This window comes from Botryllus schlosseri, chromosome 13 (genome assembly GCF_051294905.1).
Source record: "Botryllus schlosseri isolate E-star chromosome 13, Bs_hap1, whole genome shotgun sequence".
NCBI classification, from domain to species: domain Eukaryota; kingdom Metazoa; phylum Chordata; class Ascidiacea; order Stolidobranchia; family Styelidae; genus Botryllus; species Botryllus schlosseri.
In genome coordinates this window covers 6985443-7011385 of record NC_137248.1, presented here as the reverse complement: position 1 = coordinate 7011385, position 25943 = coordinate 6985443, and the positions used below count along the sequence as shown (strand labels likewise).

The 25943-nt window shown below is 39.9% G+C and overlaps 1 protein-coding gene and 2 long non-coding RNA genes across 3 annotated transcripts; 1 reads left to right on the top strand and 2 right to left on the bottom strand.

The window, feature by feature from the left end:
• Window positions 1–694: 694 nt before the first annotated feature.
• Window positions 695–25797, bottom strand: LOC145453283 (E3 ubiquitin-protein ligase RNF19B-like). Its single transcript, XM_080331264.1, has 18 exons — window positions 23374–25797; window positions 21352–21530; window positions 20266–20369; window positions 18586–18680; window positions 16317–16481; window positions 12746–12839; window positions 11084–11192; window positions 10881–11019; window positions 9327–9489; window positions 9157–9265; window positions 6190–6402; window positions 5902–6030; window positions 5654–5717; window positions 5536–5590; window positions 4905–5025; window positions 4708–4845; window positions 2335–2546; window positions 695–1432 (listed from the first exon to the last, which is right to left on the bottom strand). Exons 1-18 carry the CDS (start codon window positions 23451–23453, stop codon window positions 1349–1351), a joined length of 2253 nt encoding a protein of 750 aa, XP_080187390.1. The 5' UTR covers window positions 23454–25797; the 3' UTR covers window positions 695–1348.
• Window positions 2546–4862, top strand: LOC145453284 (uncharacterized). Its single transcript, XR_013919694.1, has 2 exons — window positions 2546–3342; window positions 4681–4862. It is a non-coding gene; the product is annotated as an uncharacterized LOC145453284 (long non-coding RNA).
• Window positions 19339–20259, bottom strand: LOC145453285 (uncharacterized). Its single transcript, XR_013919695.1, has 2 exons — window positions 19496–20259; window positions 19339–19433 (listed from the first exon to the last, which is right to left on the bottom strand). It is a non-coding gene; the product is annotated as an uncharacterized LOC145453285 (long non-coding RNA).
• Window positions 25798–25943: the final 146 nt, after the last annotated feature.

The following is a 25943-nucleotide window of genomic DNA, read 5'->3' as shown; positions in this document are numbered from 1 at the left end:
GGGTTGCTAGCATCTCCGTTGGATTTTGTGATATGACGATAAGGGGGGGGGGGGGGGGGGATTTTTCGCTATCATAAAGGAGCTCGCGTCTAAAAAAGGTTGAGAACCACTAACCTAGACGCAAGTTTGGTTTCAATTTTCTAAACGATATACACAAAAAAAAATTCACAATATTTAGGTATTAGGTAATTAAAATGTAGCCAAGGACAACTGCAGAAACAGTCTTGCTCAGAAAAATATTGTGTTCAATGCCACATTGCATTCAGCAGTTTTTCATCTCGCGGTAATGCAATCTTGACCACCAATAAAGGACGCCAATACATTTCGTGGAACTTTTGCAACCAATCAAGGATAAAATATGAGAATTATCGACGATAAACTTGAATATACTAGTTTGAATTGAGTCAAATTTGTTTTGCATCGTCTTTGAAGACAACGTAACAATTTAATGAGTTGGAAAAATATGTATTTCTTCTTCGAATTTTCCTAATAAATTAAGTTTTAATTGGATTTGCGGAGGCTTATACTTGTTAGAATTGAACCAAATTTCGTGTGCAGCGTTTAGCAGGGTAACCTGACAATTTAATGAGTGATTGGCCGGATTAAAAAGTTATTTTGTAAACAGCCCTTTCATACAGCTGTCACTGCCCGCCCTAACCTGACACTCGGAAACACTTCCATAACGACATGCCTATCCGAACATGCTTCGTCGCAAGTATATTAAAATGCTGTCAATGTACTTTCGCTTGATGATGATACCATAACCTATACCTCACTAATAGTTATCGCAGCGCATGGTCGCATCGAAAAAAAGTACAATGAACACCAACAAATTCTTGGTCCGATCAATGATTTACGAAATGAAAACTTGCATTATTTGTGAAACACATCGTAAAAATCTTACCTCGACAAATACCATGTCATCATTGCCTCCAAAAAGACGACCCAAGTTACGCCACAAGATACAGAGTAGTCGAATGCAAAAAATTGAAAAAGGAAATTATAATAAAGCTGTTTCATCAGTGCTTGGCATCAATATCTCATACTTATACAAACGTAAAGAAGTGTTACGTACGGTATCGGACAGAAATCTCTGAACACGCGGTCAAAATTCGTAAAGACATAAAAATACCTTCACTATTTAGCTTCGCTAAGACTACATTTGGCGTTAATAATTATTATAGTCGGTGAAGAACTACTCCGTGCTGCAATATAACATAAGAAACAATAATTGTCTAGTACACAAGCGCACTGCATTATTGAGTTGTAGCCGCGTCCTCCGGGCGAGTATATCGTGCATCGCCAGTCCTTTCGTAGATGAATCCTCACATTTGCATTGGACATCTGACTAAAGCTTGGTGGCGCATTGCTTCTTTGCTTTTTTGCTGTTTCGACACTCGTCGTCGATTGTCAGCGTCGCGATTGTGTCTTTCTGCAAAAATCCAATAAAGAGGGTTGGTAATTTACCTTCCCATACGCCATAGATCTGCGGTTTATTCTGAGAACCGCTACCACTGAGCAGTAGTACTTTATCTTGGGGTTGAGACAAGCCGAGGTTGTCAAATTTGTCATCGTTGGTCATCAAGTACACGTAGAGTTAGCAATATCCAAGTAAATATCTCAGGCCTAGTTTCATAGAGCTTCTTGGAGGTACAGAACTTCAATATACAAATTGAGTAGTATATTCATATTGAAATGGGACGAATATTTTCGGCTGACACTCGTCAGGGGTAATCGTAACGTCTGCCATTGGCACACATCTGTTGGAAAATCCCGCTCGTTCGAAAAATTATCGAGACGACAGGTTTCGTGTCACGGGGAGGGGGCCGTTTGCACTTAAATCTGTGTGTCTCTGAGTCAACCTTTATCGAAGTACATCAGCCCAAGCTTCGTCTACAAAAGGACTTTGTGTACCATCTTAAAATAGTACATTGAACGCTCTCTTATATGAGATTTCATTTCATGCCGGTGACGTCATGTTTTCTGATACGATTGTTGATATGCAATGTTCTTTCCAATTCTCTACTAGTTGCCGACGATTACCCCTGAAAAGTGTCAGCCAAAAATGTTCGGGTTCGTTTCAATATGAATATACCATGTAATCGCCTGGTTTCATCTAAAAAACTGAAAGCTTCCATGTATAAATGGAAGTAATAAACACCTACTTGAGTAATCCGAAAATTTAGTTACTGACAACATCTGTTAATCTGCTAAAGTCCTACAGGGTCTGCTTTGCTGAGTTACACAACAACCAATTATGAAGTATGGTGACATTGATTGCCTAAACACAACCCAGCCCCAAGCCATTTTCAAAGAGACACGCCTTTCGCTTACCTTTAATATGGCGGTGCCTTCTGCTTTCTTCACATCGTCTGGCGAGCCCTGGTCCACGAGTGCATGATGACTGCCGTAGCTGCTCGTGCCGCTGCTGGCGCTTTCAGAGTCCTCGGTAATTTGGATACGCGAAGCGGGGGCATTATCGGGACTCACCATGTCCACAACGACAGGCTTACCTCTCGCAGCTGAAGCCAATGCCGCAAGGGCGTCTGCAAAAGAAGGAAGGCTTGAGGCGTTGAGAGACTGAGAGAGTTCCGCCGGGGTAGGTTAGGGGCCCAAGAGGTGACGAGGATAATCTTCACTTTCTGTGTCTGTATCCAGATTCACAAGATTAAGTTTTAAAATAGTAGCTTCGGAATCCACTACCGTTAAACCAATGGGAAAGAATAACGACGGCTAGATACAATTCGCGGCAGACGCGCAATTTATTCTATAACTCAATCGCCATATCGAAAAATGTGCCTACAGACACCGACAACGCTACTCTTTTTACCATTAACTCTGGTGTGATGATTGTTCGCCACCCAGAATTCACACAAAAAATAGGTGAAGCAGGCGTTTCAGCTTGATAACCCAACAATTTCGGCCCTAATCAATTTGCTTACATTACACAAGCACTTGTGATAATTTTTTCATAACGCATGTCGCGTAGACGAAATTATTGTCCATGCAGGATACAGATAGCTACAGCAACTTATTCCAGGCCACAGCAGACGTTCAGTCGCGCATATGCCTAGAATCTAAAACGGCACTGCGGTGTCTCTGTGCAAGTTTTACTGGTTGCCGGTGAATTTGGCATTATAATACAGTAACTGTCACTATTACGAAAGCGATGCATAAATATTGTATTAATATATTTGAAAATGGATATTTGCTGAGGATGAGTGTGGTGAATTTGGGACGTTGAATTTGCCATATATGTATTCATGTATTCGGCATAGGGGTTAGGGTTAAGATTGAGGTCAGGGTAGGGGTAGGTTTGGGTTAGTATTATGGGCAGGCCGTGTTATTTTTGGCATAAGCGAAAACTGCCAAAAATAACTTATTTAGTTTAGTTTTGGCATCGTCCTCTAAATAGATAGTTTCAGCCTCGAATTAGTCACAAAAACGCTTTAATTGGGCTAGTGTGTCAAGAGACACCACAAAATGTGCAGCATCCACGTATAATCAGTGCCAACAAACAATAAGAAAAAACCTAACGATTTCATAGGTTAATAATATCAAACGAAACCACAAAATGTGCAGTATCCATCGGAATCGGTGCCAATAAGCAAAAAAAAAGAACGAAAAGCCTAACAACCACGCTAAACAGCTGATTGTTACAGCTGTTGAATAGACTTAAATCGTTTGCACTGTAACAGTGCATCCAAACTCAGGTCAGCTAAGTTTCTCCTAAATTCATTTCTCGCGCAGCGAATCTGGGAAATATCGGCTTCAACAGTAGCCGTTGAGGGAAAGAATGTTGCCAGTCATCCACAAAAGGTTTTCAGAGCTTCAAAATCTTTGGAGCACCGAACCGGCTTCCATGCATCATGAAAAGAGATCACTTCGCCAGTGCCATCGATCTCATCGCGGAAAGAATTTTCTTCCTGATCCTTTTCCAGGAGTTTCCTGTGTTGTCTCTCAACACATTCTATTTAGTAGCCCGACTATCATTTCTCCTTCAGTCTACCGATATATTTTCGGAGGACTTTTGTCACTTCAGGTGGCATTAATATTACCAACTCGCGTGGAAGAGTCCTGGGAAGGTTAGCTTGTTTAAGAACATTGACGCAACAAGACTGTCTGGCAAAACCAGACTATGCAGCTCAGAAATAGCCAGACAGTTTGTTGGGTCACAATGTTCAACTCGATCACAATGCAAAAATTGTGGTTGATTTTGGGGGTTCCAGTTCCATGAGAAGAATATAAATTATAGTTTAATAATTAGCACTGCGGCAGCTTCTCATTAATACCCGTTTCATCAAATTTAGCGCTCGACAAGCCGGTCAAAACTGGTCGTAAAATTGCCTTTGGACAAATGGAAAGTATGACGTAAACCAAATGCAGTCAGCAGTTCAATCTCGCTGTGCCCACACCATTTAGGACACCATGCTTTCACCCCTAATGGGTGCGCAGGACCCAGATTAAGAAACCTGCTTTTCAGAAACGCTCTTCTCGCTTGTAACGCGGTCCTGTTAACACAACACCATGAACAAAATACACTATTTGGCAGGCCGTGTTATTTTTGGCATATGCCAAAAATTGCTTATTTTTGGCATTTTCAAATTTTTATTTTTGGCAGTTTTGGCATCTGGCTCCTGAAATGCCAAAAATAACACGGCCTGATTATGGGCCTAAAAGAGCAAAATTTACTGGTGTCCGTCTTACCTGCAGCATCTGGAGACAAGTCGGAATCGTGCGCGTCGGCCGTATCCGTGCATTTTGAAGAACAATTCGTCGCGCACCTGGGGACTTCCTCCGAAATTTTACGAGGCATTGAAGACTTTCTCGCCGTCGACACTTTGACTGCGGACGGGCAAACATGTAGCGATAAAAGCGCCGGAATCTTAAACAGCATTCCTAACCTTTTTGGGATTTCCTCTTCGACCCGAACGACTTTGAAGGGTACGTCTTGCTGGTGGCGCTGCTCGTCGAAGGCGTGTAGCTTGACGTGCTGTGCACGGACACGTCGTCACGCATGTGTACCTGAAAACGTTAAAATGGGACTGTACAACAGATTCCCGCCCGAAGAAAAATTTCAGTGAAAAAAAATGGGGTAGGTATATTACACAATACAAAGCTTAATGTCAGCCACACGATTTCAAAGTCGCATCTAAATGAATTGGACAAATTGCGATGCAGACTTAGTTCAGAGTAGGTTTTGTTTTTGTCCAGCCAAAAATAGCTTCCAGATAGATTAGTGTCACTTTTTGAAGCAAAAATAGTCAATACAACCCTTCCGAGCTTACATGACCATGATATAATATAGTTTCAAAGCCACAACTACACACCTATCTGGGAAAGTAATGACACCATAGGAAATTCTGCACTAATACGAGTCTTATCTCAATCTCAATTTACCCCGAGTACCCTTCATATCGCCTGTTTACTACTGCTACCCGAACTGATATTACCATATCCTGATAAATCACTACTTCAACTTGTATGGACTAGAAATTCGCAGAATTTCTTCCAGTTAACCACAACCTCTCTTACTTGCACGGATGTAACGTTTGGACCGTTGGCGGAGATTTGGTCGGTGTCTTTCGGTCTGAATCGGAAAACGGCCGTCACGTTATCAGCCACTCGTTGAGGCACAATCGTATGTACTTACCGGCCGACCGCCGCTTCAATCGTCGCAACCGTACTGCCGGTAATGCTGCCCGTGATGCTGGCACCTAGACAAATTCATACAGGCTCGACACAATGCACATCAGATCGACCCAAGAAGTAAGAACTCTCAAAAGTCGAAGAGCGGGCCAATATTTCCGAAAGGGGCTAGGCAAAATCGAGGACCCCAGCGACTCGATTTTGAATGGCGTATTAGATTCAGTATCGCAGTACATAAAGATTCGAGCATACCTGCCATGGCGGTGGTGCTCGCTCTGTCAGCGTCGATACGGTTTTCCGCACTTGCCTGAGATCCGGTATAGCTCAGCATTGTCAGCCCGCCAACGCTGGCCTCGCCGATACTCAAGTTTCCTTGTTTAGCTGAGAAAAGCGAACGTGTATTGCCAATGTAAAATGAGCGTGACGCCGGTATTTGATCGCGGCCAAAACCACGCCACAGCCCTGATGACAACAGCTTGGGTTCGAAGAGTGCATTCACGATAACTCGACACCCAGACAGAAACAAGCACCCCTTCTCACCTCCTCGCGTGCTCGGCCCCGGCAAGCTGACGGAATCGAAAGCGTTCTGCAAGGCGGCGATCGACGGCACGTTCGGCGACACCAGATCGATTCTGAGCGTGTTGCGAGCCCGTTCGGCGGCGTCCCGGGTGGAACCGCCGTAGCAGCCGTTGCGGCAGATGGAGAAAGGCACGACGCCGTACACGTAGAGCAGCATACAGGGCACGCCGACGCCTGAGACAAAATTTCCAACGGTTAGCCCCGGCAACAAAAATTTTCAAAGTACCAGAGTAGACTTGAGCGTGCCATAGCTAATGAAAACAAGTCAGTAAATAGGACCAGTATGAAAAAAATGATCCAAGGGTTTTCGTGAAAAAGGCCCTAAAATACTTGATGACCGCATCTAGCATGATCTATGGCATCGTTCACACGATCGATAACCTGCCAGACGCCGCCCTCACGCTTTCCGGGTTTTTTCAGGTACGCAGCTAACCAAAAGTGATGTGATTGGGCCATGTGACTTCAGGTTCAAAACTACGTGGAAATGCCGAGATACCAGCTAGACATACTATTTCATACATATTGTAGTTAATAAATTTTCACTATCCCTTGTGTACAACGACCTAGGGATGATATATTACTATGAGCAACTCCTTGGAAGTACAGACCTTCAATATACAAATGAATACAATACAAATATTTCATATTGAAATGAACCCAAATATTTTCGGAAGACAGTCGTCAGGGTAACCGTCAGCAAGTAGTACACAATTCAAAAGAAAATCGTATATCAACAACTGTATCACAAAACATGACGTCACCAGTATGAAATGTCGGATACGAGAGCGTTTAATGTACTATTTTTAGATGATCCAGGGGCGTAGCCAGCCGATAAAAAACGGGGGATATTTCAAAAAAAGGGGGGTATTTTTTAAGAAAGGAGAATGCTTCAAAAAATGATGTTCCAGTTCTAACCGATTCATCAGGTTAATTGTATACACAAATGCAGATACTACAATGGTCAGATAATCTTTCTTGTGTTTGTGACTTCATCATTCGCATATATATAGCCATGTTGTACGATTTAAATACAACACCACAACACATAAGCTAAGATAACAGCAGAAAGAGAGACAGCGAGGTATCATGAACTAATTACCAAAGTGAGGATCGTTATCAAATAATCGCGTGCAGATCATATTACAACACAGCGGGAGATGTCTCAATTTTGCGATCAAATACGAACAGGGAAGATGCGCAAATGAATTAGTCTGTTGCCTATTGTAGCCTGTTATTGCACATGATCTGGATCAAATTTGTTTTAAATCAATGCGATGTCTACTGTCTGCTAAGATGGTGTAGCATTTTGGTGTGTGGAGATAGTAAAGACCAATTAACGCTCGAGCTTGTGCGATTGTATCTCGTGAATAACAGCGGCGCAGGCTCACGCTGCAACGAACAAGCATTCCCAAATGCGTTTGCGGTGCAAACGTGACAATCGCAAATTGTCTAGGCCAAGACTATAACTTCTCATCATTACAACGTTACATCGAACACAGGGATATCTAGAAACCTAGATATCCCTGATCGAACATTGATAGCACTATCACGCGCCTCGAGTCACGGAGTGGGAGTGGCCTAATTTTCCTAGCCTCCGATGTTTTTACTACTGCACATGTAGCCAAGTGCGTTAAAACAGGACAATCAGCAGATGCGTCAGAGGCCCGAGACACGCAAAGACTGGAAATCTACACAACAACCGAACTAAATCATCGCAAATTGGATCAATACATAATAGATTCCAGATCGGACATTTGATTAGTACAGTCTGTTTTGGTACTTTAGGGATCTGCTATCTCTAACTATGCAAGCCTAGGTCGGCTGCAATGTAATGCGATACGCTAATTACTCCCGCTGTCACAGAGAGAGAGGAATAGGAGAAAAAATGGTATCTTCGCATTTATTGTTCTGTGAAGACGCTGATTGGGCATCTAATCACGAATGAGCAGCAAGTGATTATACTAAGATAATAACAGAGAGCTCGATTTTGGATTCAAGAGGAGGGGTAGTTTGAGCTTGGGAACGGGGGATATTGGACACCGATTATCCCCCGCTGTCTACGCCACTGGATGATACCCAAACTCTTTTTGTTGACACAGCCTTGGCTGGTGTATTTTGATAAAAGCCTACTCCAAGGCACACAAATGAAAGTGCTAACGGCCCCTTCCGACCACGCGAAATCTGTCGTCTCGATAATTTTTCGCACAGGCGTGATTATCTAACAAGTATTTGCCAATTGCAGAATTTATGGCTTTTGATTGTTTCGCATCAATCTTGAGCGGATGAGTCAAGAGTAAGCTTTTCACCAAGCATGATGCGCTTGTTCTAATAAAAACCAGTGGCGCTGGCTGTGATTGTGGCTAGGCGGGAAGAACGTCAAAGCGTTTGCAGGAACGCATAAATCAGCATGTCCCTAGATTTATTAGAACACGCTCATCACGTTTGGTGAAAAGCTCACTCTTGACTCATCCGCTCAAGATTGATGCGGAACAATCAAAGGCCATAAATTCTGCAATTGGCAAACACTTGTTGGATAATCCCGCTTGTGTGTATGAGACTAAAGATTTCGCGTCTTCAGAAGGGGCCGTTAGCACTTTCATTGGTCTGCCTTGTAGTAGGCTTTTATCAAAATACACCACTCAAGGCTGTGTCAACAAAAAGAGTTTGTGTACCATCTAAAAATAGTACATTGAACGCTCTCGTATTCATTTCATGCTGGTGACGTCATATTTTGTGATACAATTGTTGATATACGATGTTCTTTATAATTCTCTACTAGTTGCTGACGATTACCCCTGACGAGTGTCAGCCAAAAATATTCGGGTTCATTTCAATATGAATATAATATTCAATTGTATATATTACTATGCATGGCGCTCCATAAATCATTATACAACCATTATTTTTATTATTAAACAAGGCACTCACCGACAGCCAAAGCAGCCAAGATCGGAGCCGCAATGATGGAAACAGCAACACACGCCACGACGATGCCTCTCCTTTTGCACGCCGTCTTGCTGGCGTACGTTTGCATGGCCTGAAACGAAATTCAAATCATCGCAACCAAGATCGCAAAAACACCGCGACCGCAAACGTACCCGTCTCGCCACCCAGATCGGAAAGCCAATCAGAATAGCCGGGACGCCAACTCCAGCGACTAGTCCTATGCCGAGAGGCGCGCCGATTAGAAGACCTAGCTGCCAGAGAATTTTCTTCTTACGGCTCCAGGGTTTCGTACCCCAAAAGGTGCATCCGGAGGGGCTGGAAAAGAAAAAAAAGGATTGAGAGCAGACTTGCATAAACTACCAATCTGCTGAGAGTCAACTAACTACGGGCCATTTATTAGTTCTAGCCCATTTGGGAAATCCAGTAGTTTGTGCTGTTCAAATTGAGAGACAACACAATACATAAACCAACAATGTCAAGTTAGGCTACAATTTCCGTCGCTAAGGCTTGTTAAGGTTTGACGCAATCATTTCAAATGTGAGTCCAAATTTTAGCCTCACTTAATTAACTACACAATCTATCGAAGCTTCATAGAGACTTTATTTAACCTCCAGTGATCAAGGCACATTTCATTTTGAAATGGGATGGCAAAACAAAAGAATTGACAAGAGTGACTCAACAAACTATGATCATAATTTTAGCGGCACCCTCGATTTCGTTGTAAGTTGACAGAGCACATGCAACGAATCAATCAACGTAGGTAAACGGACAGCTGACCGCCATATCGCCAGTTTGACAAGCGCGAAGGAAATCCTATCCAGGACTATTGTCTACTCACAGGAAACTGAACGATTCAAGGAAACATGACATTGGCAATGGTGGTGTGGTGATGTAAGAATAATTTCAATAATTAAGCAACAGGAAACAGAAATGATTGACCGCAATATCCTATTAAAGTTGAATAACATACAAATATCGTAATACATCCCATCTTTTTCTTCTTAAAACTTAGTAAAAACATGCGAGACCCAAACAGTTGTCCCGATAAGGTAAAACAACGACAGGCGATTGGCGGGGGTCAAAATTTTTTTAGAATCTACCTTTTGCCACGAAATTTACCGACTGTTACGGCGTCGAAATTCAAATTTTTATATTCGACAAGCAATTCCACCAAACAACGACATGAGACGATTGTCTCTAATGACACGCAACACATCTGGAAATTCCATAACAAAAATCCTCAAATTCAAATTAGTTTTGAGAACACAGCAAATGGCTTTCGACGCAGCCTTACAACATGCAGCGGTATAACTGTCGCCGTTACATGTTCGTGCAACCTCCGATTTATACAAACTCAAATTCGGCATTGGCCACAAATGTTCATTTTTCAGTTATTTACACATTTACCATCATTATAACTGTGGTCTGTGATCATTAATACAGTAGGCCTACGTCATGGGCCAGTACATGAATGCCATAAGGGTGTCGATGCTTCTGCGTAAACTATTGTAATCTAACCACGAGCGATTACGCTCAATTTGTCGTTCGAAAGAGACATCCCCTATGTGGAAATTATACAAACATTAACGCAACACGCGATCATCAAATAACGTAATCATAAATCTCAAATATACAAGACAAGGGAATTACACAATGTCACGTGCTTTACGACACGACACAATACGGAACAGGGAAAGTCCACCAACCTTAAATAGTGCAGTTCAGTGATTTCCTGCAGGCAGAGCCAGCAGAAGTCCGCCCCGCACACGGTACAGTTGATATGATTGCACGAACCGTCGTTCATTTTCGAAATGAGCGCCGAACACTTTGGACACGGCTTTATCTCTGCAAAGGTAAGCGGTACTGCGTTAGGCCCGGGACCGCGTCCAAAGACATGGTTTTTCCGTACCACCTTGAAGCGACTGTTGGCGACTCATTACCGCCGAGCTGCTGCGCAGTCTGGGCAGTCTGGTACGAGTCAAGTGGGCGGAATCGCAGGTCTGGTCCGGGTGCCATTCCTAAAATCAGCGGATATTCAAAGGATTTATGACTACGCCGCCCATAATCATCAATATTAAGGCTACCATGTAATAATTAGCTACTTTTTTCCGTTGTTTCCTTCGGACTTTACATTCAGTTATTACTAGGACGATTTTTTTTTACCTAAAAAATTAAAATTTTGACATTTTTTGATTTTTAAAAACTTTGGTTTTTACCAAATTTTGACATCATGTATGTAAAGTATATGTTTTCCTACAAAATGTTAGAATTGCGGTACGTTGAGCATAACACCATGTCAACCATTCGGGAAGTCTACAAGGACAGGCCTATAAAGTAGGCTACAAGCTGTAAAATGTCAAATGATAAGTTCACCGACAGCGCAAACATCTACGATACAAACGAAATGGAGGTTGCAAAATTATTTGGACTTTGTAATCAATTTTGACAATTTTTGACCTAACGCTACAATTTTGACAAAATTTTGACTCATGTCAAAAAAGTGAGCAAGTAATGATACGCGGTTTCGCTCGTGGTACTGCGAGAGACGTCACAGTAGACCACCAGTCAATGTTCCCTCGAAGCTACGAACAGAAAACTGAAAGTGATGACTTTTTATTTAGTCGTTACGCACTGTTGTCCAAAGGACCGCGCACTGAGTTGGTGAGTGCGCGCGGACTCGTGAAGAATTAGAGGGAACATTGCCGACGGTGTGTCTAATAAATGCAGCAATGTGTTCGCAAATGCAAATTTGAAGCCAGCCGAGATCAATGGGAATTTCATGAACGCACATCGAGGTATAGCGTCTCAGCAAGAAACATATCCAGTAACAAGTGTACTAACTAAGAATGCTATTGCTGTGTATTCACCTTTCAAGACTTGATTATCTATGAGCTATGATAAATAGGATTTCCCCACATACCAAATGTGTCTATTTGTGCAGGAGAATAACATACTTCTTAGTTCTAGGGGTGCTAGTACTCAGAACTGTATACCTTTACATCGACACATTACTGGTTCTACTATAATAAATCTCGTGGAATAACGCACAAGAACGAAATGAAATGAAAGAAATGAGTCATATCATATTAAAGCAACACTGATTCGTAGTGTGCTTTGTATGACCAAGATAAAGAACATGTCACTGATGGTGGCATCATGTTTGTTAAATACTAAAATATTAGAGTCCCACTGTACATAACTTTGCCAGCCGAAGTATATTATAAATGAAGCATAGTAGCATAATTAAATGGCCAATCACCACCCAACACAGCTGCCACCGCCTATATATACCATCAAATCGTGACTTGTCTTTCTAAATAGGCCTGCAATCCACAAGCAAGTGTAACTTTTAAATTACCAAGATACTTGTGCTGGGTTGTAAGGCCTCGTTCAATAGATCAAAACTTCATAAATATTGTTATCAAACTTCTTTACAGAACCAATTTCTTATCTACTATGAGCAGTGCAGCAATATATACATCAGCACTGTGAGGTAACGGATTACAAAATAAACTGGCCCCGCAGTTGAAAAGTGACGAGCGTTACCACACACCGCAAAAAATCCACAAACCTGTCGACAATGATAACAGAAGTAGGTATCACAACCTGGTCTTTCACAGTGAATTTTCGGACAGTCGGCGCACCCAGTGGCAATAACAGCGAATCTGAAATGACAACGAGACAAACATTAACCTATTACTGAATGCCGACTATACGATGGTCTTCATCATCATGGTGAAAATGAATATTTTTGAAGCGATACTGTCAGTTAATAGTAAGACATAGCCTAGTTCCCAATATGTAGCCCGTTGGCAAACAAGTACAGCACGAGTGATTGTTCTAGCAAGATGGTTGCGAATGCGTCATCCGTGGAATAGGGATGTGATCCGGTTTGAAATTTCAACGTTGTAAAAGCAAGGAAATGATGCACGCCGCAATTATCAACAACGCCGAAACTTCCAACAAAACACAATTGTGCGTTGGCATTAAGAATAAGAAAATAGACGCTTCAAATATGGAAGAAAACAAGCTGTTACATTCAAAACGCAGCACTATTTTACATACAACCCCAACATTCAGTATGGTCATATTACAATATCGCATTCTGTCGTTGAAGTCAAAAACTAGTGCGTGATTTCAACTTCCCACGCCAGCAATTACTGTGAGAACAATTATAGAATGCCAAACGGGATTCTAACAAACAAGTCTCAACGCCATGGCCAATTTGTATGCAGAGTGGTAATTGATTACCATTTTCAACGTGGCCCATTACCACTTGGCTTTATTAGCTGTGCTTTCGAGCTCATCACCTGACAGAGAAGTGAATTACGCAAACCGTGAAACATTTGAGCCATTCTGACGGTCAACACGCAGGCAATGTGTGGGCATTATATGGCTTATTTTGCAACTCAAACATTGCCTTTAAAACCGAATATGTAGTAGTATTTTTGAGACATGTTGGATCGTGCAGCACGGAGATGGTTTTGTACCGAATCTCGATGTGCGTTGTTATTGCTGTGCTGGAATTTCGATTCATTCATGCTCAGTATCATCAATCATCTAGTAAGCCATTCGCAAGAAGAGCCAGACGACAGAGGGCCGTAAATTGTACAATATTCCCGAAATAAATGACTCTGTTTCCACATGTGCAACGCAATCAAGTCGAAATACATTCTAATCAATTTTCGACGCTGCATTATTCATGCTATAATGTCACTCCTTTCTTGGCAGAAAACGACCGTAAGTTTCGTTTGGTGCTTGCAAGAGCCACTGGAACATCGAGGCTTGACGATTCACACGCTAAACAGCAACCAAAACTACGCGACTAAATCAATACAATAACGTGACGATCAAAAATCGCTTCTTGTTATATCGCCCACAGTTTATTCGAGTGCAAACGATAGCATATTGAATAAATTCCTTCTTTAGAACCACCTTAGATGACACGACAAGTCGATATTTAAATTATTGAATTTCCCTGCGGCCTGATGATCCAATTTTTTCCCAAGATCTTTCAATCAATCAGTTTATGGAGGGATATTCACTTGCACTAAGGTACAGTAAAATTTGGATACTGGTACCTTTGAAATGAAATCTTAGGGCCGACATGGGCAAACTAGGATCTATTATTATTGGACATGGACATATTGATCTGAATGATTTTCTGGCTCTCAAAAATCATGTTAAATAGTAATTGATAATGGGCTCAAATTTTGGACCTCCCCGTAAACACTGTGTCAACGTCCAGAGAAATGGTTGATCAATGTTTGACCACAAGAAAAGTGGGAACACTAACACATGTAGCCAAAATAAAAATCTACCATCGAGCCAAAGCTAAGCATATATTCATTAATCAACAGAGAAAACATTACACAAGGGCATTTTATATCTAATGCAACATTGGTATTAGCTCATCTGAAATATAGCCCCTATCAAGTTAATTAAAAATGATTGCAGAATCACATTGCAATATGATTCAGGATGATTTATTAATAATCCCACACTGCACATTTGCCGGAACGATTACTGGATTAATATCTAAGCATCGATTACTGAATTATTATCTAAGCATCAGATTTCATTATTGCGACCAGTGTATGTGTAACTTCATTGAAATGTCGGTCGTACATTAGATTTGCAAGCATCTACAGGCTTTATGGGTTCTGTCAACTTAAGTTGCAGACTTTGCGAGCCGAAATTTTGTTACCAAGTCGAAACATGTTCCACATCCATATATTTTGACTAGAATACATATGCATATTTCACGAAGATGTAAAATTAAATAACTGATATTGTAATCCGCAAAATCACTTGTGAATGTATAACTACGGTTACCCTATATAAATTTGGTTAAATAGCAAAGATTACATAGTCTAATGACGTCGACATTACAAATTTTTTAGATTCAGTAACAGATATTTCACCATTATGACCTATTTTCATCATGGATGATACAATTGGCTAGTTTCCCAAGTTAGAACCACGTCATGTCACAACAATCGATACCGCGTATTTTACCGATAGGAATTGCAGGGAAATATACCGAAACCGGACTTGAATCACCAAGACAAAGGTATTTCAAAAGTATCCGCAAAAACAATATCAGTCATAATGTCAGTTTTTTTCAACTCAAACACAATGGAAACTCGCATTGCCTTCCTGGATGGTCAAACAATTAGGTGTCTTATCACAACATCCTGCTTGCATGGCAGTGCAGCATTGAAATGGTTATCTATGGTATTGAGAAAAACACTGCGCGCCATTCATATAGAGCAAGAACCGTGGGATGGAAGACAGCTAGCGCATTTCAAACAACCGGACATCCCGGAATGGAACAAAAACGCCCTTGCGTCTCTCGAGCGGGGATAACAATTACCCGGCACTATATTTACAACATTTAACCTTCCGTTATCATATTACTGCTGCCGAGAGAACAATTCAAACCATTGGCTTTACAGAATAAAAGCAAAAAGAAGTTGTGCCTACACACGCTAGCAAGAAGACGTCAAGAACAGAGGTTGCCCATTAATGGAATATAGAATTGTACTTGATCAATGTGATCAATGGGTTGATCAAACTGATCAAATATCAAGTGTACCTATCCACTTTGAAAATTGGAATAGGCTACACCCCGAAAATGCCTAACATGCACACCTGAAAGAAGTTGCAACTTAGTTATTCATGAGCGAACACAGCGGTTATCCATGCACTATTCACAATAATCCAAACACCATAGCTGTGTAGATATTGACAGAATAAATCAAGGCTGGAGGTAAAACAGTAACAAACAGATTGTGTTCCACATATTTCCCAAGTCAATAGTTCTTGTCATTGGTAACGTGTGTGCAAACATTGCATAGTAGATGTCCAACGATATTATAATTCGTTCAAAACCAGAGCTAGGAAACATGGTGTGAAACCACATAAGCTAAAATTCTCCAACCACAAGGTAAGGGCAACCACATTATTCATGTGCTTCAAACCCAACATATTGAATGTTAAGTAGCCTAAAGCATTTGTCATCAAATTTCAGACTGGTAAACTTTCCCTAGACTTTATGCGAGCAGATTTGAGTGCAGATTTGCTATACTAACATAATTTGCTCAAATAAGCTAGTTTCCGACTAAAAACAAAGATCTTACCCGCAATCGGGCGCCGGGCACCACCGACAATCGGGATCGATGGACAAACACCGACGGAGTAAAAACTCTTCCCATTTCTCGATTAAGTGCGGAAATTCTTTGAGAATCAATTGGACATCGACAGGATGGATCTTCTCTTGACATTCGGGACATGACAAGCTAACCCTGCGGAAAAGAAGTACGGGCGAGATTAGCGGAAAACGCGTTGTTATGTCAGTCGAAGATTTGAGAAAAATGAGGGTTGGAGAAGACTACAGCTAATTAATGATGCATATGCAATGATTCCCATCGGGCAATATATTCTTGTCTCCGGTCCCAAGTGGGTGCTTTGACAAATTATTTCCTATTGTAACAGCTACACAGAAAAACAATGACCCTTAATCAGGTCAGAGATCACAACGCTAGGCACAATGGCACATATCCATATCCACTGTAATCCTACTTGTGATATAGCTTCATATATTATAGCAGTTCCGCGTCTCATCTTTGAAACAACTAGTCCCGATGCATACCTTGGATATTAGATTAAATTGTCAACATCTGTCTTCCAAGAAAAACTGGACAAAATCAAAATTATCACAACATTCCATCCAAATTTGGTTTGACAAATACCAGCATACGTATTATATATGTCAGTATTCGAGGCAAACATGACAATGGCCGACAATTCTCATTCTGTTATAATTTGATGTGACAATCGAAGATTACTTTTGCGAGAAGTTCATGGCGAATCCCTTCATTATTATCAACCAGTTATTAATTTAGTGACAATGACAACAGTGGAAAAGCTACTGAAAGTTCCAAATCTTAGCGACATCGCAACATACGAATCCCTTACATGCTATTTCCGACCTCGACTCATATACTTGAATTGCGGCTGCATTGAACATGGGTATAGATTTTTTTATTGATTTACTGAGAATATTATTATGACTTACGAATCCTTCCATAATTATAGTCACAAACCAGATGAGTTCGAGACGATATGGTTTGAACACAATCACACTGAAACATATTAACACACCAAGTGACATTCTCTACTTCAAGAAGTACAAAATTTTGAGACATCATAGTCAGTTTCAACTTTGCATGGTAGCACACAATCATGACGCTGCATGCAAATAACATCGTTTCAACCAAGTTGAAGATTTCGGGAATGACGTACGGTTTAATTACGTCAAGGGATATTGAATTAACCAATCTACCAGGTACCAGTATAGGTTGGATATGTAATACTGGCTCTTGGTCGGATGAAAATTTATACATAATAAATCTATTTTAAACATGATGACTATACATCTACAATTTGTAACTAGCAATGAGTCAATCACGTTATCATTCAACTGCATCATCCAGTCAAGAGTTCGACATCAACCAAACACCAATATGCTTAACAATGATTATAACTAGGTGAATTGATGTTGGTGTGAATCAAAATAGGGATTTCCCTAAATGAATAGACCCGGGTGAATATGAATATCTTTGATCATGCGGACCAATTATTATGAAATCACAAACACATTGATCTCTACACAAAGCCATGCCTTGACATTAAAAGGATAATAAAAATTTGGAAGCAATTTTCTCCCAACAGTATCACAACAAAAGCAACAAGACTATAAAAGCCTACATACCAAAATTCAGTTCATTTTTATTGCGCAAGTACAAATAAAAAACAAAGCTATGCCATTAGAAAGGGTCAAACACATTTTAAAACTTGGATTCATTACCATGGTGGTGACACTGTCAAGTATGAAATCAACTCACTGGTACTAAAATTAGCACAATTCAAAACTAATACCAATGGCGATAGAAGGATATCTAGAACGAAAGTGTAGCCTGAGGCAAGCAGAATCACACATTATGTGTCATAGTGGCATTATAATAGTTGTGCTAAGCAAAGTATTGCCTGTTAATTGGAATCAGTACACGAATCCCTCGTGTTCACCTCAATATCAGTGTTGCAAATTAAAAATCTAGACCCTTACGCTTTTGGCAGTGGCATCGGCTGTGCATTATTTGTAGTATGTTGATGTTCATGTGAATAGTATGTCAATACACTGCATGACTGTAGGCTAACATTTAAATGACTATGAGGTTCACAACCCCTTAGTCACAAAATCTTAGACCATGTTATAGCTGTTTAATCATGATGTTCAAAAATAGATAAGAAATCTTGACCAGTAAGCAATCATTCTACGAGAGACATTCAGCTATAGTGATTTGTACTTGTTGTGGGCTTGCATATAATTGTAATATCACAATTCACCTGCTTTCCGTGATTTCAATGGTCAGATACTGGCGCAGACAATCCATACAGGAGCGGTGGTTACACATGGTAAGTTGCGGAAAATTTTCTATAGGCTGAAACAAATCGTGTCGTTATTACCAGGCCAAATGACGTAAGGAAATCTACACAAAAACATCTGGCCATTCGAAACCAAATCGCGCTATCGGAGACAGAAATACATAAGGCTCGATACATGTAATTAGGTTCCTAATTTCAATTTATCACCATACCGCTTAATGGTAAAGAATCATAATTGTTATTCAATGAAGTTCGGTTCGGCATATTATTCAAGAACTAGGAATGATTGTTTGTAACAAATACTTAACAATTAATTACCAGGCTATATAGATTACAGAACATCGGGATTCATCTCAGCAATTTAGCAGATCTACAATATATGCAATAGTGTAACAAGTGTAACCCACGTTTTGCAACTCTGCTCGGTGATATAAATGCTTCGCATTCATAATATAGTGATTCTACTCACATTAAACAGTTTCTGGTAGCATTTTCAAGTACTAGTACTGATAGACGAAACGATAATAGTGGGATAACTTTACTATTCTTCGAAATTACAATGAAATGTCTGTCTTGGTAGACCCAGTCTCGAGTCATATGACTTGGTCCAAGTCATGCGCAATGACTCGAGTACAAGTCGAGTCAATACACAAATGACTCGAGTAAAGTCACCAAAAAATCGTGACTCGAGTCCGACTCGAGCTATTGGAACACTGCAAATATGACGTACATATACAAGTATTGCTTCTCGAGTCGGACATCACTTTGCAAATTAGTCTATTAACTGAAAATAACTAGGATAGAACGACCTTTGACACACTGCACAACTTGCAAATTGACCTATCAACTGAAAATAATTAGGAATACTGACCTTTGACGCACTACACAACTTGCAAATTAGCCTATTAACAGAAAATAGGCAGGAATACTTAATGCCTGACTTTGACATACCGGTAGTAAAGATCTATTTGGTCAATGAGCATTAGGCCTAGGGCTCTTCAAAAATGACTTTTTTTCTCAAATCGTACTGGCTACTTGATAAAATTGTTAGGTTACCTAATTTAAGCCTACACACAAAATTTGGTTCAATTCCAGCCAGTAACCGCTTTGCTACAGGAGAAGAAAGTTTCTATTTATTATATAAAAAAAAATAATAAAAAAATTGAAAATTTTCTGTTTGCCCCATGAAAGTGTTAGGCTGTCTATAGAAACAATGCTCACCAAATTTGGTTCAATTCCAACCAGTGGAAGCGGAGTTATTGCCGTCGAAAAATTTGAATTTGAATAAAATAGTATTTACGGTGACCGATTCTTTGTTTATTTATTATGGTTGTGCTCACCGTAAATACTATTTTATTCAAATCCAAATTTTTCGACGGCAATAACTCCGCTTCCACTGGTTGGCATTGAACCAAATTTTGTGTGTATGCTTAAATTAGGTAACCTAACAATTTTATCAAGTAGCCAGTACGATTTGAGAAAAAAAAGTCATTTTCGAAGAGCCCTAATGAGCATGCAATGAAGGACCGCGACACAATTCCATTAGCAGTCATATGACGGTAAACCACAAACACTATAATTTAACAAGCTCCGCAGAATAGTTAATGTCATTCCTGTTTAAACAACACCAATGTCAGGTACCTGTGTATTGAGGCATAGTGGGCAGTCCATCTGAGTGGGGTCACTGGCCATACTCTGTTTCCCGACACTTTTACTATCCGCGTTCAAACTGGTTTGACCTAAAGCTGGAGAAATCAACGCAAAATATAACAAGGTTCGAGAGTATTTCAGGACTGAAGATTTCGTCGAACTCGGCGTGAATAGAAAACAAACGGAAATGCCATTATGGCATCATAGCAACGGTTTGATTATACATTGTTTTCAATGAGAGAGCGAACAAATGTATGCATTGGTCCGTAGCTGTTGCAACAAATAAGCCAAACATACATTTACTATAAACGAGAAATCAGTTACGAGATATAAGTTGATTGTTCATTGATTGCTGTGCGGATTTCAATCATTCATAAGGCACCAAGGCCCACTATGAAGGTGCTAGGGGCAGTCATAATCTCGGAAATCACATGAACTGGATATGTAGGTATCAAATATCAAGCAATCTGTCTTTCCATCCACACACGCACGCATGTTTTTTGACAGACGACAAAGTCATCACAGAAGATTGTATGTAGATGGCAAGGAAAATTATTATTTTTATTTTGGATGTTTATCATTGAATTGAATTGTGAACACTATAAGAAATACATCTTACAATAATGCACCTACGAAACCGACGTTTAATCAATACCTCGTTGAATGATGCGTAGCCAACTATAGATCAAGACACACATTCAAAATACAAACTGACAACTGAAATCATTCACTGCTTACTGTAAGCCCCATATCTGAAGTCTGCCATGAATTATGAAACAGAAGGAAAGAAAAATGATCCAAGGTCAACGCAGTATAATGTCAGAATCAAGCCTTGTAATTCTCTGCTCATTCTAGAAATTACCAAACAGAACCACTGTAATCATAACAGCATACCAGGAAAGACAATTCCGAAAAATTTTGTGACGTGACGTCATCTACATATCGTGAAAAGTTCAGCTTGAGAGACCAAAGAGTTCAAAGTCAAAAGCAACACAACGCACACGGTGGGAAATATCAAAACAATAGGCTACTGGTGGCAGTTGTGTTGTAAAGCATCAACTTAGGTACGGTATTTACCTGAGCTGTCTAACGGCATGCTGCCAATGGTGACGGCATCGCCACGCGAGGACGCCGCAAGGGAAGCAAGGTCGCCAGATAAGCTGGAATCTTGCTGTAAACCGTCGGGGTTTGGAGCGGTCACGCCAGTCTCAGGATCTTCCCTTTTCTTCGAAGATCTAGAATTTCGATAAGGCAGCCTGAAACAAATCGACAACGGTTATTGACTACAGTTTCCAGTGTGAAATTGCATGGTCGAGATCTGAATTTGACAAGATTTCGACGCAGCAATTACAATGCACATATCGTCGCAGTGGAATCACAGTGACTATATCCATTTTACATATTTTGAGAAAATTGGCTCTACATCAAGTTTTCATCTTCTTTCAGCCATATGTTGGCCCTGATCAACTTTGAATTATTGAAACAGACATAACCATGGTCAAGATGTGGCAGAAAGAACTGAAAATTCTTAAAAAACTTGATGTTTTTCAAGTTTTAAAAATGGACCTTCAAAATTTGAAAACTGGACATCCTAAGTCACTTTGATTCCACTGCGACGATATTCTATCATCACCGTCTAAAAGCTATTTCATGAATCTTACTAATGTATACTTTGATTCTTATTTTGTTGAAGCATGTTGCACATACAAACGGTAAATTTTAGTAATATGTGATACCGATAATGCTTCCTCGAGTTCCTTCCTATGTAAATGTAGGTAATAGGATACTGTGTTGGTATACAAAGATTACCAGTTTCGTCCCTAGTTTAAAGGCAAAATTCTTGTCACTGCCAAGAACCAACTTTATCAACATAGTGTGATATATGTGGGCGAGGCTTATATGCGAGTAATTGACGTAGAAACAATAGTCACAGACCGATTTTATCATTTTATCTCTTACATCTCCACAGTGATTCTGACATATTTCACAATTATTTCAACATCGTTGAGAGATTATAAGAGAAACTGAGTTGTCCGTCATACCTCCGTCACTATTGCCATCTTAACACAACAAATAAACGTGTGATCACAAGATGATGAGGACACGATAGCGGCTTATGAAAGTAACCTTACTCGTAACGATTTAATTTGAATGCATCCACGAACACCATTTGACAATTAATCACAATCAATGGAATTGATTTGATAATTTTATCTATGACTTTACATAGCAGGTATATTGCAATTAACCAAACAAGTCTGATGTCTGAGTCAAGAGAGCGCTATTATATATTATAATCTACAACATCAAATTCATGGTGCTATATGATATATTCATCAAGGTCAATTCAATAATACTACCATGCATATCCCTTCATTCTCTTGCGTATTTCCATAACGACCTAGCACCTAGCATTTCAGTGTACCACGGTGACATCACCATTTTAATTCACAACCGTATGGATGTACTTAACCCCAAGCCTACACCTACAGTCAACAGGAAAAGGGCAATATACCATAGAGATGAACAGTAGTGTTAACACACCATGACACCAACTACCAGTATGTGTGATACAGTGAAATTGTGAAACCGCTATTATTCGAAATTCGATCCCAGAGACGTCATATTTGGTGATACGACAGTCGACGTACAATGTTCTTTCCTATCATGTACTAGTTGCGGACGATTACCCCTGACGGGTATCAGCTGAAAACATTCCGACTTATTTCATAATGAAAACATAATTCAATTGAACATTGAAACCATTACATACGATTGACGCTCAGCCAGTTACATTTCGTAGAGATCAATTTCGAGCATCAATTTTAACATACCTGAAGCCTAACAGGGACCACGAACCGCTCGTCATAATTTTTACATACAGTTGACCACAACTGCCTTGGGATAAGATATTAGAATTGATAGCGATGCAATTTAATATGATATCGATCCACAACATTACAAATAACAAGTCATCGGTTGAATATTAACACTTGGTTACCTACAACAGCAATGGAATATCACAGACATCTTAAATGCACACATTTCAACATTGTGAATATTACGAAATCAATTATAAGATATCTACGGCAAACCAACCGGAATATTCTTAAGAATCGTCTTCTATTGTGCTTCTTCTTCTTGCTACTTTGACTGATGCCATCTTCGCTACTTGACATTGTGAAACCACAGTAATCTGGAGTGTACTACCAGGTTACCGCCACCAACACCAGAATATGAATAGTAAACCGACTTTCTTGCTATAACATGACTGGTAGGACCTGCGATTAGAAAACAACATTACCGTTGTAGCAGTGATATTTGTAAAATGTAATACATGTAGTATGTTGAACCAAATGTATCAAGAAAATATATAACTTGATTCTATTGTTGATCACACATAGAATACATGTGTCACCAGCTTTCACAGTTGGATATGATAATGAAGCACCCCACGAGACTCTGCGACAGCCGTCACGAATTTAAAGTCCGCGGACATTAATTGCAGTTTCGCAATGACGAACAAGATCCCATTATCATCTCATTATGCTCATCTCCATCAGTATACACTGACGTGAAAATGGGCCAGACGCAAACAATGACCAAGCCACCAACAGCAACCGTGAAACTTTTCTTTTTGGGTGTTCATTGCATACATGCTGCGTTTTGTTCTGGAATAGCCTACTCGTATAGTTCATGATTAAAGTATGGTAATTTTTCTTAATATCAAAGAAAAGCAAGTTTAGAAATGAAAACAGATTAATTTAGGGAACACTGTGGTACTGCTTGGTTTCTGACCGAACCCAATGTCTCATCTGCTTTCAACTATACTTCTTTCAGAAGAAAATACAGTGTTTGTCAGCAAGCAGAGAGAGCAAAATACTCAAAAAACGCGAACACAAGTTTTGTCACATGAAGCCTTTTCCCAAATTTGAACATAGTCACAAAATTAGTGCTAATAAACCTGGCTAACGCTCGCGATAGGCAGACGAACGCTTGGAAACAACCTTAGAATAAACCACGGCAATTTTGACCCAATATGGACTCCTTAGTCGCTGCACATAGTTTCCGAACATTAGCTTTGACTCATCATACAATATGAATATTAAGCGCACATCGTAATATCTGATATTTCAAATTTTTATTGATGTTTATTTATTGTAGTATACGTAAATACGTGTATCTTCAGAGATAGAGAGCAAAATTTAGTGAAGTGTTCAACTCATTCGTTTCAACATTGCAATATTGCGGCTCTCGGCGTCAACCTGGTTGGAAAAGTGGCCCTTTACCAATTTCGAATTGCTGACCCCTGTTCTAGGACTTGTGAAATTGAATTTCTTCAGTTTCATTGCATTACCATCTTCACGAGGTACAAGATATGTAAAATATCATTGATCCTGCTTCGGCTTGATAATTAGAATCACTTAACTTACAAGCAGCTAGAGTTTGGTGGCGGGCAGATATACCGTAACATTAATTCCCCGCCGTTGAGATTTATTTGCTGAAATTATGCCTCAGAATACTCAACCAATTATATTGTTGTGTCCGCACAAAAACTATCAACAGGCTTGCCACACATCTAGAGACAAAGACATTAACTTCTTCATAAGCTGAGGTCAGTCAACAAAATTTTCATGATTGATTTAATCAGACATCATATCTTAGTGACGAATTTACTTAATCATATGAATGTAGCTGGTAAAATATGACAGGCCCAGAGCATGTACAATACTGTACCATAACCATAACGAAACAATTCACGTTATTCTTAACAATTTCAATTCATACACCACAAGACCGCGATACAATGAAAGATATAGAAAGGTGTCAAAACGACCTGGAGTAGTCTTCGAAATCATACACCTACCTGGCCTAGGTGACGTAAAAAGGAAGCATGCACACTGAATGAAAGTAAAAGCAAGATGAAGGGAATATCTTAGTACAGAAAATGTGTCTGGTGTCTGAATGAACTTGTCAAAATCATTTCAATATAAAACGGCAAATAGCCTACTGCCTATGTACAGCAAAGAATAAGTTATGTATCATTATACAGTACAACTACAAATACCACAAGTGAGCAAACAGTACTGTACCAGCAGGACAACTATCTACGGGACATTGTAAAAGCCTAAAAACACTGTTGGCAAGTGGCGACAAAGATGGAATGTAGCAATATACAGTACGGTATTCATCTTGCTATACAAGGGGACAAAACAAGATTCATCAAATATATATCAACTAGGATGGGAGAAAAATATTATAGTACGACGACATTAGCTATTTCAGTTTGGTTAGTTAATAGTTACAGTTAGAACAAACGCAACTTTGAAGTCGTATTAAACAAACAAAACAGGACAAATCGCGTAGATGAATGCCCAATAATGTCTATCATTCAGTCCTTCGACTAAGATGTAGCTTGCCACGTAATATACGATTCTCCAGACTAAAGTCGAGCGCGAGCTATTCGATATAGCCACGCTACAGTATATGTAAAATACAATACATGGTCCTATTAAGCAGAGACATAAAGAAGTGCGGCACTCTAGCACTCCCCTACAAATGCTTAATACAGTGGTTGCTTAATGAAGTCGAACGAAGACTTCCAAGAAAAATAGCCGTTATGGCTCAGAAGAGAGGATGAAGCAGCAATATTATTTTTCGAGATTCCT